This window comes from Ambystoma mexicanum, chromosome 11, assembly GCF_040938575.1.
Source record: "Ambystoma mexicanum isolate Mex_15411 chromosome 11, UKY_AmexF1_1, whole genome shotgun sequence".
NCBI classification, from domain to species: domain Eukaryota; kingdom Metazoa; phylum Chordata; class Amphibia; order Caudata; family Ambystomatidae; genus Ambystoma; species Ambystoma mexicanum.
The window spans coordinates 247,497,365-247,512,558 of record NC_090934.1 but is presented as its reverse complement, the minus strand read 5'-3'; the positions used below and the strand labels follow the sequence as shown (position 1 = coordinate 247,512,558).

The 15,194-nt window shown below is 45.6% G+C and overlaps 1 protein-coding gene across 2 annotated transcripts in view; it reads left to right on the top strand.

The window, feature by feature from the left end:
• Positions 1-15,194, top strand: part of ASAP3 (ArfGAP with SH3 domain, ankyrin repeat and PH domain 3) — a 519,538-nt gene that overhangs the window by 289,457 nt on the left and 214,887 nt on the right. For both annotated transcript variants that reach the window (XM_069622958.1, XM_069622959.1), the window contains one exon: positions 13,017-13,091. In XM_069622958.1, the coding sequence (XP_069479059.1) occupies positions 13,017-13,091 (75 nt within the window). The remainder of the gene's footprint in view (positions 1-13,016; positions 13,092-15,194) is intronic.

Here is a 15,194-nt window from a genome sequence, read left to right as displayed (position 1 = left end):
GGTACAGTTACTGTGCCAGGGGCATAGCTGCACTGCCCACAGGACCTGGTCAGAGGCTATAATCTGTGAGTTGTGCACGGTTACTACTGTTCCAGCCTACCGCTTGCCACACCCCCACTCTTTCTGTCCCCTCAACAAGGCTCTCATCTTCACTACATGTACACTCTACAACCTACCAAGAGCCTTCCTGACCCCTTCACACCGTCACTACGCTGGGTGGCTGTCTGTGCACAATTGCTTTTGTACACAACAATTTCTCTCTTTAGTTCTGGCCTCTCCTCTTCAAATCCATTCTGGGACCTTTGCATTTACTACGGGAACCCCTGTGCATAATAGGGGTGGATCTTACAGTTTTAAAGAAAACTGGTGAACTAATTTTCACCAAACCCGCAAAAGCTCAGTGCGAGGGTGAGTTCCATATGCAATCGAAAATTGGTCATGTCTCCTCCTTACATATACCCTCTATGTACCCAGCATGGGAGTTTCTGTTAAAAGCGCACCTTTGGGCAATCCATCCTATCCCCATATAACCTTGTCCCTAGTGGAACATACTTTAACATTTTTTACAGATGTTCACATTTGTTTTTACAGATGTTCTCTAGAAGGTTTGGTGCAGATTCATCAATGGGAGTCAAAGTAATAATCCTCCCAAAAAAAAAGGTTATGGAACTAAGGGTGTCTGAAATGTGGCCGTGATCAATGACCAGGCCAACATGGCGATGCAGTTGAACTTAGTTTCTTTTATTTTGTGATTATTATAGGTTGGCCAAAATGAAATGGGAACTATAAAAACAAACACAGACACATAATGAGTCTTCTTGTGCCGGTGGGTCACTATTGGGTGACCTTCAGGGCAGCACCAGTCTGGGCTTAAGAGTCCCTGCACCCTTTATTCCACTTCTTATCAGGGATTTCCTGTGGTGTCAACTCATGCTTATGGGTTTCCAGGCCCTTCTGTGTGCTACTACGGATGGTTCTTCTCCTGCCTCGACTCTCAGTCTCTGGTGTAAGGGGCGCCCAAACCCTTCGTGTATGTCCTTCTTGGCATCTATCCTCCTTAGTCCATCAATTTCTCAAAAGACATAATAGGGTTTTCCTCCCTTTGGGTTTCACAGAGACAGGTTTCAAGAGGGCTTCTCTCATCGCCCTACCTTAGTGTGCTGACTCCTACCCACTTCGCCACCACTCTGCTACTACTCTGGCCCTTCTCCTCTGCACAATCACACCTGCGTGATTGTTCCTACAACACTGTGCCTTGACCGCTTCAAATATGGGCCTATCCATTAACTTGGCTCAAGCATTCACTATACCTTACTTATCCTGCTAGCTACAGCCCTGCTAGTATCTTTTACTGCTTTCTGATGTTCTCTTCCAACCTCCTGTCTCAAGCCAGCCTCCTCCAGATGACGTAATACAATCTCTTCCTGCCTGTAACCACCTCCCAACTCGGTTTCTCACTCTCCAGCTTCCTGCTACGAACACCTACTCAAAATATCCAACTCACCTGAATGAGACCCTGGGGTCAAATAGCCTCATGACCTCCCCCCATGCCCCCGCCCCTGGGGTTTGTCGTCCTTTCAGTGTTTTTACCTGTGGATGTAAATGTGCGGGCGCCTAATATGCTGTGCTTAATTGGTTCACCTGTGTGTGCTGTCTGAGCATCAGGCGTAAGGTCATGCGTAAAGAGAGGATGTGTAAAATGAATTAAAATATAGGACGAAGAGCTTTATATTTTGAAAGATAATAGATCATGATTTCTACACCCAAAGCTTGCATTTGTGTGAATGTCTTTCCCAATATTATCAACACTGAGGCAGTCATACAGCATGTCTGAGAGAGAAACAGACAATGAGTAAACATGAATAAAACATTTCGGGATTTCTCTTCTCTCTCTGAAACTGCCTCGTGCTCCTCGCGGCATTCCCCTGGTGTAGAACTATTGTGTGTGTGCGCCTTGCCTCTGCAATTGTTTTACTTGGAAGTAATAGCAGCAAAGGCATTTTTATGAATGAGGCGCAGTTTATCTGCAGGTGCGCTCTGTGTATGCTCTGCAGAGAAACTGACGTGGCACAGGTGCCTGAAGCAGACCCGTTGCACGAGTAGTACAGGTGAGTGACGTGTGCTCCTGGGTCCTCGTAGATAAGGTGGCATAGATTCCAACACCTGCCGAATTTCCGGGGTTTTGCTGCATTACGTTGGCACCGTAACGACACTTCAACTACAGTTTTTATTTACTGAATGTCATGGGTTTTGTTGCACTGAACTTATTCACTTCAACTGTCCCTTATCTAAAGTGTATTTTCACTGATATGATTCAAATCAATTACGTGACAAACGATGCATTGTGTCAGGGGCGTTGCTAGGGGGGGGGGGCTAACGGGGCTATAGCCCCTGATCTTTTGGTTGTAGCCCCGGATAGAATCTCAGGAGCTACAGCCAAAAGGCTAGCTAGCCCCCAGTCCCAACAGTTCTGACATCAGCTTAGCCCCGGGTCTTTTCCAGACCTAGCAACCCCCCTGCATTGTGTCATTGAGACCTACATAATGAGTGATACTGGAAATGTATGCGCCGGTGAATGTGAGGCAGTGTGAAATTCATCCCATGACATCGCTCTCACCTCTCTGCCTGTGGGGGTAATATGAGGAAGCAGAGCAGCATAGTGCATGCTGGAAGTGCCTCAAATGCCTGTTCAGGCAAGCTCGACCGCTGCGTGCTGCAGCTGAATTCATGCTCTGTGCCAAACAGATGGAAGTGAGGCTGATCTCACCAAGACTGTGTTCTGGGTGGGGTGAATTCCAGCGAACGTCTAATTCGGCCCTTCTGGACCATAGTGTTTAGGTCTTGTTTGCAGAAATAATCTTGCAGGAGCAATTCTAGCAGGAACGAAAACCATGCCAACAGGTTCACTTGGTTCCTCGAAATGCTGCCTGCCATTAAGATGTAACTTTTCCTGCTTTGTTTTGCGGCATGGAAATGGTGTTGCAAATAGCAGATTAATGCTTACTCTGCTTCTCTCTCTTATGTGCTGTATCACCGCCTCAAAGTGTCAACAGAATTGCGAAAGCCATACATTCAATACCAAACAATTGGTGTAGAAAACCTGAGGGTATCCAGTAGTGTAATCGCTGGGAATAACATTGACGGTGCACTATCCAACACTTTCTCCAAATATTCTAGGACTGAAGTTTGTTTTATATAATTGCACCATTCCTTAAATATATTGGGGAGTGTGGATATTGCCTTAAAAAAAAAATATCACCCTCAATATTTTTTCCAACGATTATATCACATATAACCAACCTGAGCTACTATCTTTCAACAGCTACAGCTATTCATCTTATGTTTCAATTTATTTTATATATTTTACTCATCCTCTCTTTCCATGTTACAAATGAATTCGGGTCTGATGGTGAAACAGGTGATGTGGGAAGTCTATCTGCCAATGGTTGCAGGAATCAGTTTATTTTTATTTTTTTGTCTAAGGATGAGAGGAGAATGGGCCTGTTTGCCTCACCCACCCTCTTGAATGTACATGGGCAATGCAAAGCTCAATGCACTTGCAGACTGTTATATTGTAATGGTCGGAGCAGGACATTTCGGCGCGGCCGGTTCAGCGCGGAACGATTTGGCGTGGCCGGTTCGGCACAGGAGCTGGTTCGGCGGGGCCGGTTCGGCGCAGGAGCCGGTTTGGCGCAGGAGCCCGCGCCGAACTGGCCGCACATAAATGTCCTGCGAGTTCTTCATGCAGGCACCACAGCCACTCAGACTACACAGCCGGGCCCGCGAAGGTGGGGGCTGTGCTGCTCAGAGCAGTCTGCTCCAAGCAGCACAGCCCCCACCCTCGTGAGCCCAGCAGATCTAATCTGCCCTGTGCGCCACACACCAGTGCATAACGCCTGCTGTTTAGGGAAACGTTCAGTGCAGTGCACTGAAATTGCGAGTTTCAACTTTATCCCACACTATTTTAAAATGAAACCGCTCTAGAACAGTTTAATTGTAAAATAGTGTGGGATGAAGTTGAAACTCGCACTTTCAGTGCACTGCACTGAACGTTTCCCTAAACAGCAGGCGATATACACTGGTGTGCGGTGCGCCAAAACATCCCAGCGCCGAAACATCCTGTCGCCGAACTGGCCGCACGGAACTGGCCGTGGCGAGTCGGCCCGCGCCAAACCGGCGGCGCCGATACGGGGTGTACCGTGTAATGGTGTCTGCTGCTCTCAGCTGTTCACAGGCTGCAGAGAAAAGATTATTACGAGACAAGCTCTGTAAACAGCTAAAGGCAGCTTCCTTTGTGCAAACAACCCTCAAAATAATTTGGCTCGACAATTGGTTTTGGAAGTGCTCGTACTGTAAACAGTTCCTACCAACTGTCCTGAGTTGACCAAACTTCCCATCCTATGTTGTGAGGGTGGTGAGCAGCGAGGGACTGGGATAGTTTGACGGCTACCCGATGTGCCTCTTAGAGGGTGGATGGTGCGTGATCCCGTTGGCTGGTCACCTTGACAGAGATGCAGTAAATCCTTGACCTAGTCAAGCGCATAAACACCGTAAAGGTGAACACTGACTACAAGTCCCAGCAGCCTCAGTAAAACCTAGTCATAACATCCGCAGAGTAAGAACATGTAAAGGCTCTGTTGTCCCACAGTCCAATAAGACACAAAGTAGAAGTACATTCTCTTTTGACTTTTATAGCCAGAGAACCCTTCACCTGCAGAAATCCGCGATCCTTCAAAAGCTGACATTGCGTGAACTGCGAATAGATCAGAGAGAGTTCTTACCTGGCACAGGGAGAGCAGACCACTCGCGTTCAATAACGACAGTGGGCCCTGATTACTCCGCACCCACAAAGCAACCCCAAGTGCTGCCGAGCTAGTTCGGAGTCAGTTTGGAATCCCAAGGTGGCGCTGTAACACCGGCGAGCTCTTAAAGGCTGGAGAATGACAGTAAGGTCAGCAGTTCAACAATTAACAGCTAACCAATCTGAAAACTGATGCTATTGTACTTCAAAGTGTAAACCAGAAACCTTAACCAATCAAAGGGCACACGCATTTAACAACAATCTTGGGCCAGCTCACAAAACCTCCCCAGGTCCTGAAGTATGAAAGAGTTTGCAAAACCCCACAGAGTGACGAGAACTGGCATGAAGCAGGTGTGGCTTCATGTAACCCCTGTACACCCTGGGGCACCACTGCTTCAGATTCTTGACGCTGTGCAAAGGATCGTTGGTTAAAGAATATATGAATCTTAGCACTTGGCCAAGTGGTGCCTTCGGTGAAGAATTTAGAGGGAGGTTCTGAAGAACTGAGTTAAACCCTAATGGACGGTGTGAAAATACTTCAGATTGTGTCACTTCTCTCCAGGAGGGAGCCCCTTTCCGTGAGCCGAGGGTGCTGAGGCCGCTAATCGATAGTCTCCCAAGTTATTGATATTGATATTTTATTTATATCGCGCTCGTACACAAGTGTTTCAGAGCGCGACAAGGCAAGGGAGGGGAACAGGGGTGAACAAAACAGCGATCTTACTAGGCCCAGTGATATTGAGAACGCGCAAATGCATGAGAGAGGGGAAAAGTGCATGTAAGGGGAAGAAGCGGAAAGTGCGAAGCAGAGCAGAAACAGATAAATAAATAATAAAGGCAACAAACAAGTGGTGGTTAGATGTGGAAGGACCTCATGGGGAAGAATTCCCCTCCTGAGAACTAAGACGTGAGCCTCGGGTGAGAACTCTTAAATCCACAAATCCAAAGGCTAAGACCGGTACCCAAACCTTCTGTACGTATGGTTGAAACAGAAACTATCTGCTATTGCAGTATATCAAACAATATCCCTATGACGAGAACTGGGATGAGGAAGCATGTAAGAATGCTACTACAAAGCACGAAGAAAACTCAACCAGCTGTTTTCAGTTGTGCAGACATTACACCGTGGTAGACCTGGCTATTTAAACCAGGCAGCAAAAAGGGACAAGGGTATCGATATCCGGAAGGAGGAATCGGCAAGCAGCAATGCCATGACGGAGCCCAAGAGTTCGAAACAGGGCTCGCTGAACCTGCAATGAAGCAGTGGAGTGCAGTTACGAAGTGGAGAGCGAAGATGCATGGACAGTGTCATCTGTTGGCAAGGAGCCGGCAAAGCAGAAAGATGTGGTGGTGGTGGCATGACCTGTAGTGGGTGGACTGTCCAGTCCGACAACTATGCTGAGACCGCCAGCACTTGCTGAACGCGGTGCCGCATAGGGGAGAATATGGAAAGCATCCCACGCTATCTGCAACTGGCTCTCACTAAATACTCTCCCTCCAGATCTCTGCGTTCCTCCGGTTTTGTAAAACAATTGCCATGGCAGTGTCATAAGATTGTGGAACTGAAGGAGCATAGAAGGCTCGGGGAGCCTTTACATCCCCCCCAGTGGAGAATATCGAAAGTACACTAATAGCATAGAAAGGAAGAACAACCCTTGGAGGGAATTACAAGAATTAATGAGTAGGGTGAGGTGGGAGAAACCTGAAGAACAGCCCGAGAAAAGTTGCGGGAAGGATGGGAGAACTGAGTCCTTTCCCTAAATACCTCCCAGCTTTTGAACTCTTTATTTTGAGAGACTTGTACCCAGGTGAAGGGAGCCATTTTCCTTGGTCGTGGAGAGACTGTTACGTTAGACTTTGTGGTTTAGTGGTAGGGAGAGGTGAGGAGTTCATCCAGGACGGGAACTTTTGATTTGGACATCACTGACATCCTAACTGACCCGAGTTTAGTTTGTATCTGTAGGGAAACCACCTTAGCTGGGGATTGACCGGTTTGGTTTTCTCTCTTTAATAAACGTTTGTATCCAGAAATATGCCTCCTTTTGGTCAGACTCTATATTCCATGCCTCCACGAAGATCTGTGTCATGCCCTGACGAACCACAGAAGAAATACATTACACATAAAGGGCACCAGTTAAAATGAGCCACATCCCAGCTCCAGGCATATAATTATCACAACAAAAGGTTGATCATTTATTTAGGATACAAGTCAGCACACCTTACATAAGTAAGTAAATGAATTAATTATCTTATTTTACAAAACATGCATTACAAACCACAGCTTATTTGAGCTATTCTCTAAACATTGCAATTTAATTGCACAAATAATCTGTTTACACCATGCATACATGCATTCATTCAAATACACAAAAGAGCAATGAATTACACATATTCTTCCAATCATTATAAATTGGACAGAATTGCATGTTTCATGATTTCATTTTTTTAACAATTCATCAGGCCAACAACTGCTGATGGAGAAAATGGCATGCCATCATTTTTCTATGAACAACAACGCACTGCATGGCAAAATAAATCCTTGTATTGCCTATGGATATGAATTATTTGATAAATTAATCCAAAGGTGTGCTAGTCAAAATACAATAGTAAATATGAATTAGTGATATCTAGGTCTACTCTCCCATATGCTGCAGTGATAAACTTCCTGACAAAAAAGGGGGCTGAGCAGTCCTCTGTATAGCTCGTCATTGCATACTGCATAACCAAAACATCAGTTCTTGTTTTGGGATTTTTTAAGTTGTACTCACGTGCAGTGTTCTAGGATAAAACACACAGATTTATTAAAACCAGGGACTCAAATTCGATGCATAATTGTTTGACAACAAAAATGGAGCAGACGCAGGTTTACACAAACTCAGTGAAATGCTTTTGTAAATACAAAAAGGCACTAATACCTGACCAATTCCAAGTGGTGTAGCAGAGTATTCTGCATCTGAGATTGTCGAGGCTCTTTCCCCCCTTGGAACCTTAAAAAGGAATGGTAGTGCTGCAGGTCATTTACTTAATTACCTAGCCAGTGCACCCTGGTTAAATAGATCGCTACCTTACTCATTGATTTCAACTCATTATGTCCTCACAGCCAACGTGGTGCCCTGATAAACATTACACATAAAGAGTGCACTGGTTAACATGTTCAACATTCTGGCTCCATACATATAATTATAACCACAGAATGTTGCACATTTATTTTGGAATACAAGTCAGCATATCAACACATGATTAAATTAATGCATTCATTCTTTTATTTTTCACTACTCCTACTTTGGAGTAGGCGAGACCAACAATCCCGCCATTTTGGAATTACAAATAGGAGTCTCATATTAGAATTATTCCAGGTGTTCCACACCTTAGAATTATATGATCCAAATAATTAAGTATTAACCTAGTCTTACAAGACCTTGTCCCTACAGGGACAGCCTAAACCACAAAATAATTGTCAATGCAGTGGTCAACCGAAACATTCCCAAACTCTATTCTTAACAAGTCCTAATAGCCCTGGCTATTCAAAGCTATAACACAAATGGTCAAAGTCCCGGCTAATAAAAGTGTTCTCAAAACAGTCTGAAATGTCTAACCCTAGTGTAACCTAACAAAACAGAAGTAGTTACTAAGCAAAGGTTCTTCCATGAGCTACTCAGCCTGGACTCTCTATTGGTCTCTCTGCTTTCATTACATTTCTCCAGACCTCCACCAAGCTTCGAGCTTCACTGCTTTTTCTTCTCAGGTGTTTCCTTGGTCATGCAGTATTCACGTCTAGCCATGTCCCAGACTTTGGGTTTCTCAGCATGTATATCCAGTCTCTCCCAGACCTTTCACAGTATACCCATCAAGCCTCTCCCAGACCTTTGGCTTTTGAGCATCCTGTCCGGTCTCTCCCAGTCCTTTGGATTTTCCATGTTCCATTAGGTCTCCCCCAGACCTTGGGCTTTTCAGCGTCCCTGTCAGGTCTCTCCCAGACCTTGGGCTTTTCAGCGTCCCGTCAGGTCTCACAGACCTTGTGCTTTTCAGCGTCCCTGTCAGGTCTCTCCCATACCTTGGGCTTTTCAGTGTCCCGTCAGGTCTCTCCCAGACCTTGCACTTTTCAGCGTCCCTGTCAGGTCTCTCCCAGACCTCGAGCTTTTCCATGTTCCATCCGGTCTCTGCGAGACCTTGGATATCTTTGCCATCATATTTGGTCTCACCCAGACCTTTCACAGTATTCTAATCAAGCCTCTCTCACACCTTGGGCGTTTCTGCATTCACATAAGCTCTCTGTGAGACCCTGGGTTTCTCAGCATACACATCAGATCTCTCCTAGAACATAGGTATCTCGGCATTCATGTTAGGTCTCACCAAGACCTTTCTCAGTATTCACATCAAGTCTCTCCCAGACCTTGCGCTTTTCAGCGTCCCGTCGGGTCTCTCCCTGTCCTTGGGCTTTTCAGCGTCCCGTCGGGTCTCTCCCTGTCCTTGGGCTTTTCAGCGTCCCGTCGGGTCTCTCCCTGTCCTTGGGCTTTTCAGCGTCCCGTCAGGTCTCTCCTAGACCTTGGGCTTTTCAGCGTCCCCGTCAGGTCTCTCCCAGACCTTGCGCTTTTCAGCGTCCCTGCCATGCCTCTCCCAGACCTTGGGCTTTTCAGCCGTCCCGTCAAGGCTCTCTGAGACCTTGGGTTTCTCAGCATTCACTTTAGGTCTCACCAAGACCTTTCTCAGTATTCACATCAAGTCTCTCCCACACCTTGGGCCTTTCAGCATCCCGTCGGGTCTCTCTGAGACCTTGGGTTTCTCAGCATTCACGTCCGGTCTCTCCCAGACCTTGGGTTTCTCTATTCACATTGGGAGCACACGAAATACATACACACTGGGGAATTGCTGCTGAACATAAGTGCAAACGGACACAAAGTTGGGTAAGTTGTTTGAGTCAGCGTTTCACTTTTAATGGATTGAATCCTTTTAAGTATGTTTGAATTTAGTGTCATGTTTTGGCATTAAGATCGGTTGGTTTTTTGATTTTAGATATTTAAACAAGATAAAAGATCAGTGAGACTTGGAGGTGGTTGAAACAAATGCATTTGGAAATATATGAGTTTGTTCTAAACTAAAATACAGTAAATATATATCCGAGTCCTACTATTTTTCTTTGTAGAACACAAGACATTGAGAAAAAAAGCTCAGATATCACATCAGTTTAGCCCGGGAAGAAGCATATAACTAAATATCCGAAACGGGTCGGTAACAACATTTAAAAATGACAATGTTATTTTTGTTTTTGATGTAAAATAACAACTGATGTGGATGTTGAACAGTATTAGCACACCATACACAGTAAGAGTATGGGATTACTGTACTTGAATTACTAATGAGCAAAAAAGCGAGATCTGAGTTAAAACCATGTACCTGAGCTAGGCCCTGATCAATGAATGGCAGTGGCCACCTGGACACTTTGATTTTGGATTTTATGTTTTTTTTTTACCCCTTATATGAATTTTGGATACATTAAATATGTATTTTGAAAAAGGAAATCACTGCACGTTGTGTTAATGTAGTAAGACTGTAATAAGATTGATTTATGGGGAGATTCCCCCAATAATTCAGAGTGCACTTAGACGATCTGTTGGCAAGCGTGGGTTTTCGGTGGATGGTTCACAGTGGGTCCCACTCAGACCTTTCTCAATATCCACATCAGGTGTCTCCCAGAACTTGGGGTTTTCACCCTTCCCATCAGAACAAGCACTCTTGAAGTCAATCCTTTCTGTTTATTGATAGACAATTGACAAGCACTCACCTTTTGCCATTTATTGCCATCATATCATTATAATAGTTCTTTTATAACACGCTTAATTACAGCAAGTGGTTTCTAAGCGCATGATCGGGATTCTAACCTGTGTTGCACTTCCAAGACAAACGTGTTGCCCCTAAACTATCCTTCCTCCCCACGATGTATCGAAGATGTAGCCTCATTCACTCTGGGATGCCTTTTTATGCAATTTATTAAGGTCTAGGTACTCCGAGCATTACAAGGGATTGCCACAAAATGCCTGGGTATTCTCCTCATTTTCCAGGTATTGTAAGCTGGTGTTGGAAGTGAAAAAGGCTTTCACAGCTGTGGCACCCCTGCACCCTTTATACTGTTGGAGCACAACCTGATTATTCTTGCCTCTGGGAGCATGTGGAAGGATGCACACTGCATGGAATGTTTGGGATTAGCAATCCACTCGAGCTCTTCTGCTTCCTACCATGAACATATTAGTTGACACTTTGTGGATTAACCACCAGTTGTCCAAAACTAGGAGGGGAAGAAGAACAGATCAAGAGGAGGGACAATGAAAAAGGTGACAAGTGTGTAAAAGCAGGTTCTCCATCTTCGCTGCACTCAGATTCAAGCTGCTGTTCAGAAAATTATTTGAAGGTTTCAAGTGCCTGCAATCCATTCCAGGGTTATCCCAGATATGCTTGGGATCCAGTAGGACCATCCAATAGGTAGGCACGATTCACGGTAGAAGGATACAGAGAGAAAGTGATCCTACATCAGCATGACCTGGAACATCATTCTATAGTGACAGTAAAATGGTGGTAGTATTTAACATAGTTTTGCGTGTTAAGCATAGCTTGCCGATATTGGGGGGTCTGGAAAGAATGCCGTGAAAAACACTACCGGCTCTGGCATTTTTTTGGGACTGGCTCAATCCGAGTCTGCTGGTAGGTGCCGTGAACTACCGGAGGTCCTGACCTGCTGGGAGTTCAGGCCCCTACCGGCAGAGTAATCACTGGCACTGTTAGCAATAGGACCGTTGCTTTAGTGGTTCCCATCCCATGGAGTCCATGGAATGGGAAGTTACTTTCATTGCTGCCACCCGGAATATCCAGGTAACACCGCGAGTCTGCTGGTAACCCGCTGGTAGCAGCCCCATTGTGTAGTACTGAATGGGATTGTGGAAAGGGCAGAGCAAAGTGCTGTGAAATATTGTGTAAGAATTTTTCAAAAGAGTGTTATATGGCTGCTAAACAGATTGATAAGTCTGATCAATTTTCTGCTCTGCTCTATTTACTGATAGGCTTTAGGTTGGGGAGGGCTCTCTTAAACAAACAGAACCAGCAATGCTGTACATCACAGAAGCCTAATGCATTTCGCCAGCAGGCAGTGGAAATAGCACGAGCCACGAGACCAGTCATGGTTCATTACAGATGTTCTGGAATTGAGTTTCCATTGCTTGCAATCCAACACAAGTTCTTTTCATGTATCTATGAAGTTCCAGCCAGGATGAGCCCATTTTTAACATTCAAATGGTGCCCGTTTGAAGTGATGTTCATTGGGCATGTGTGAAGATGATCTCATGACACCTGGCTCGAAGTGTTACTTTCCTTTCTGCAATGTAGAGTCTCCCAGGATCTGGATCAGAGCTAGCACACAGCTGGGAACATAATTCAACAAGCCTGTGGTTTCAACATTCTCATTCCTCGGTTCAGGGGTAGATGTTTCCGCATATAAGTGTCTGAAGTTCTCCCTTGCCTTGCTCTCACTTGGTAGAGTTTTTCATCATATATAACGTATAGTGAATGGGCTGGCTGCTTGCAGTCTGTGACACGATGCAGTGGGAACATTTTCACTAACACCTTCTCCTATTTGAGCATTAATTAAAATTACAATTATATATATTTTTTATATGGCGCTTCATGCTAGACTCCTCCCACTTCTAAGTGCTGTAATGACACGTTTTATTATTACCCAATGTAATGGTTGCATAGCTAAGCTGGACCAGAATTTAGTTGTATGAGTTGATCCAGGATTTCATGCAGTCAGTTACACCTTTTGGATTAAAAGCAATACCTATTTTCTAATCCTATGATGAAGGGGGATTCTGTTTGTTGGGGGTCCTTAGCCACCTGCCTGATGAGAGCATCTCTTGTTGTTTTCAATCCCTCCCTCCCTTTCTTTCTTTCTTTCCATCCTCCTTGTTTCGCTCACTTATTTTCTCTGTTTTACACTTATTCCTTCTCTGTCTAATCTCTTTATCCTCTCCAGCAACCACGCTATCCCATTGCTTACGTGTACCCTTTTCTTTAAACCCCAATTTCCACTCCCCTTGTTCATTCATCTGTTCTTTCTGTCGATCCACGCGTGTTCCATCCTATTGCCTCTGTGCCTCATTTGCCTTGTGCCTCTCTTTTTCTTCTGACTCCACCGCAGATTGTGACCTGCTGTTTTGCTTTTTTCCAGATTCAGAATCTAAACAACATCATCTCGTTCCCACTGGATAACCTGTTGAAAGGAGACGTGAAGGACAGCCGGCAGGTGAGTGTACAGAGCAGCAGCATACCACTATCTCGCCCGCACCTTCCCCGGCCTTTGTTTCCCCATCCATAAGCTGCTTGATTCATTAGCCTCACACTGATGCTTTCCACATGAGTTCCAAGCTCTGACCTCAAGAACAAAATCCACTCCATGTTTCCAGGACTCATCCTCTGGCAGGGTCTGTAGTGCAGCCCCAGGATTAGATGTCAATGTCCTCTGATCCCATCTCCTGGTTGTCTTCAGTCCTCCCATCTCTACCAGCCTCCCCCTCACCCTCACTTATCGCTTCTACCTGCCCTGTGATGTTATTGATGATTGCAACGCATTGTGATGAATAGAGAAGTACGTACGTGTGGATACAATGAGTCTAATTGGGTATTACTTCCATATTATGTGGCTATCCTGAAAACCTTGTGTGTTTGGGACTTCTAAGAATCTCACTTGGAGGCTGTATGTGTTTTTATATAGTGCAAACCTAGCAGAGTATCAGTGGAGCGCTCTGCAATTAGGGGATACAGAAGGAGGTGACCATTTAATGTGTCTCACCCGCTAGTCCCCAGGGATCTGTCATACAGGTGGCTAGGACATGGTCATCGCTATTGAATCGAGTTCCTGGGGGTGGACCAGTGGGCGAGGATCACCTGGAGGGTGAGACGCTGTACCCCCTTCCTTGTAACACCTTTTCCACATCCTACCCTGTAGGATACTTAGAAGCTCTTTCGGAGGATAGACTTTCAAGTACACTTTGAAGGACTGAAGGGAGTCCAGAGGGATACAGGCAGGTGATTGAGGTTGATGAGGGATGAGGGAAAGAGAACCCCCGTTTTTATGTTTTGATGGAGCTGCATCTCTTCAACAGGTCCTCCGATGACTTGCCCGTCTTCAGGCTTTCGACCGTCCTCCGGTTAATCCTATTGGAATTAATGTGTGCATGTCCAGGATTGCACTTGCTTTGTTGCAGCTTTGGTCTGGGGGAGTTGGATCTGGGTGGTGAGCCATTAGGTTGTTGGGAAGTTAAAGAACACCTCAGAACACGGCTTTCCTTTTGTGCATCTGCACTCTGACCAGCAACATGATATGGGAAAGTTAAGAGGGGGAGGTGTGCGGTTAAAGTGCCATCTAGACCTGACCCAGATGGATCTTCTATGATTGTGATGAGGTGACCCTACGCACAGCTGTCTCGCACAACCTATGAGATTTTGAGGAGAAGGTGCTCAACAGTGAAGTGTAACATTGACAAGAAGAGGGTGAGACTAAGAGAAGCTGTCCAGCAATTCGGAGAGTAAGAACCATGAGGAGTCGGAAGAGAGGGCAAGCTCCGGAAGGTCAATGGATGCCTGATATAGAACCACTAAGTAGAAGTAAGGACAAGGAGAAAAAACGCACTGCAACAAAGACGACCAGAGCAATACGGACAATAGTTGAGAGCGGAGAGCGAAAGGGAGACCTGGGGCAATGGGGCCAAGCAAAGTTATCTGATGGAGTCCTGATGGGGGACCTATTGCCAAAAGTAGAGAGAGGGGGAGATGGAGAGTAGGCGTTAACCTGGGAAAGAGGAAGATCCTTGGACAGATAAAAGCAGAGGGAGAAGACTGAGCGCAGTCCTGGAGACTGAATGGGCGAAACCACAGCAAAATATGTGGGAGACTGTCAAAGCATGCTCGAACAAGTGCAGGTTCTGGTGCACCTAAAGGAAGCCACATTGCCCAGTCCTAATGCATGCTGGAACTTAAAGCGCAAGTTCTTAGCACGCATTGAGAACAGGAGTGAAAAGGCCCAGTGCATGCTCACTGAAAGTAACTTGCAAAGAGCCATGGGGGCAGTCTTTACCCAGCGTGCCCCCTCCACCTGCCTCTCGCAGCTCTAGCTTAACTTATTTTTTTATTTTAAAGCGCCTGAATGCCAAAATGTTTTGCGCACCATGTCTCCAGGTTGCTAAGAAACAAAGCTGTGCTCAGCTGACAGGAGGTGCCCAATGCGACCTGTGTGTTCAAGTGCGTCTGTGGGGTGCTGGCCCTGCCTTAATTCATTCCCGCCTGAGGCCCACGCCATGCTCTCTCCTCACCCGAAGTGAAGACAGAGATTTAAAGGCAAGACATCAAA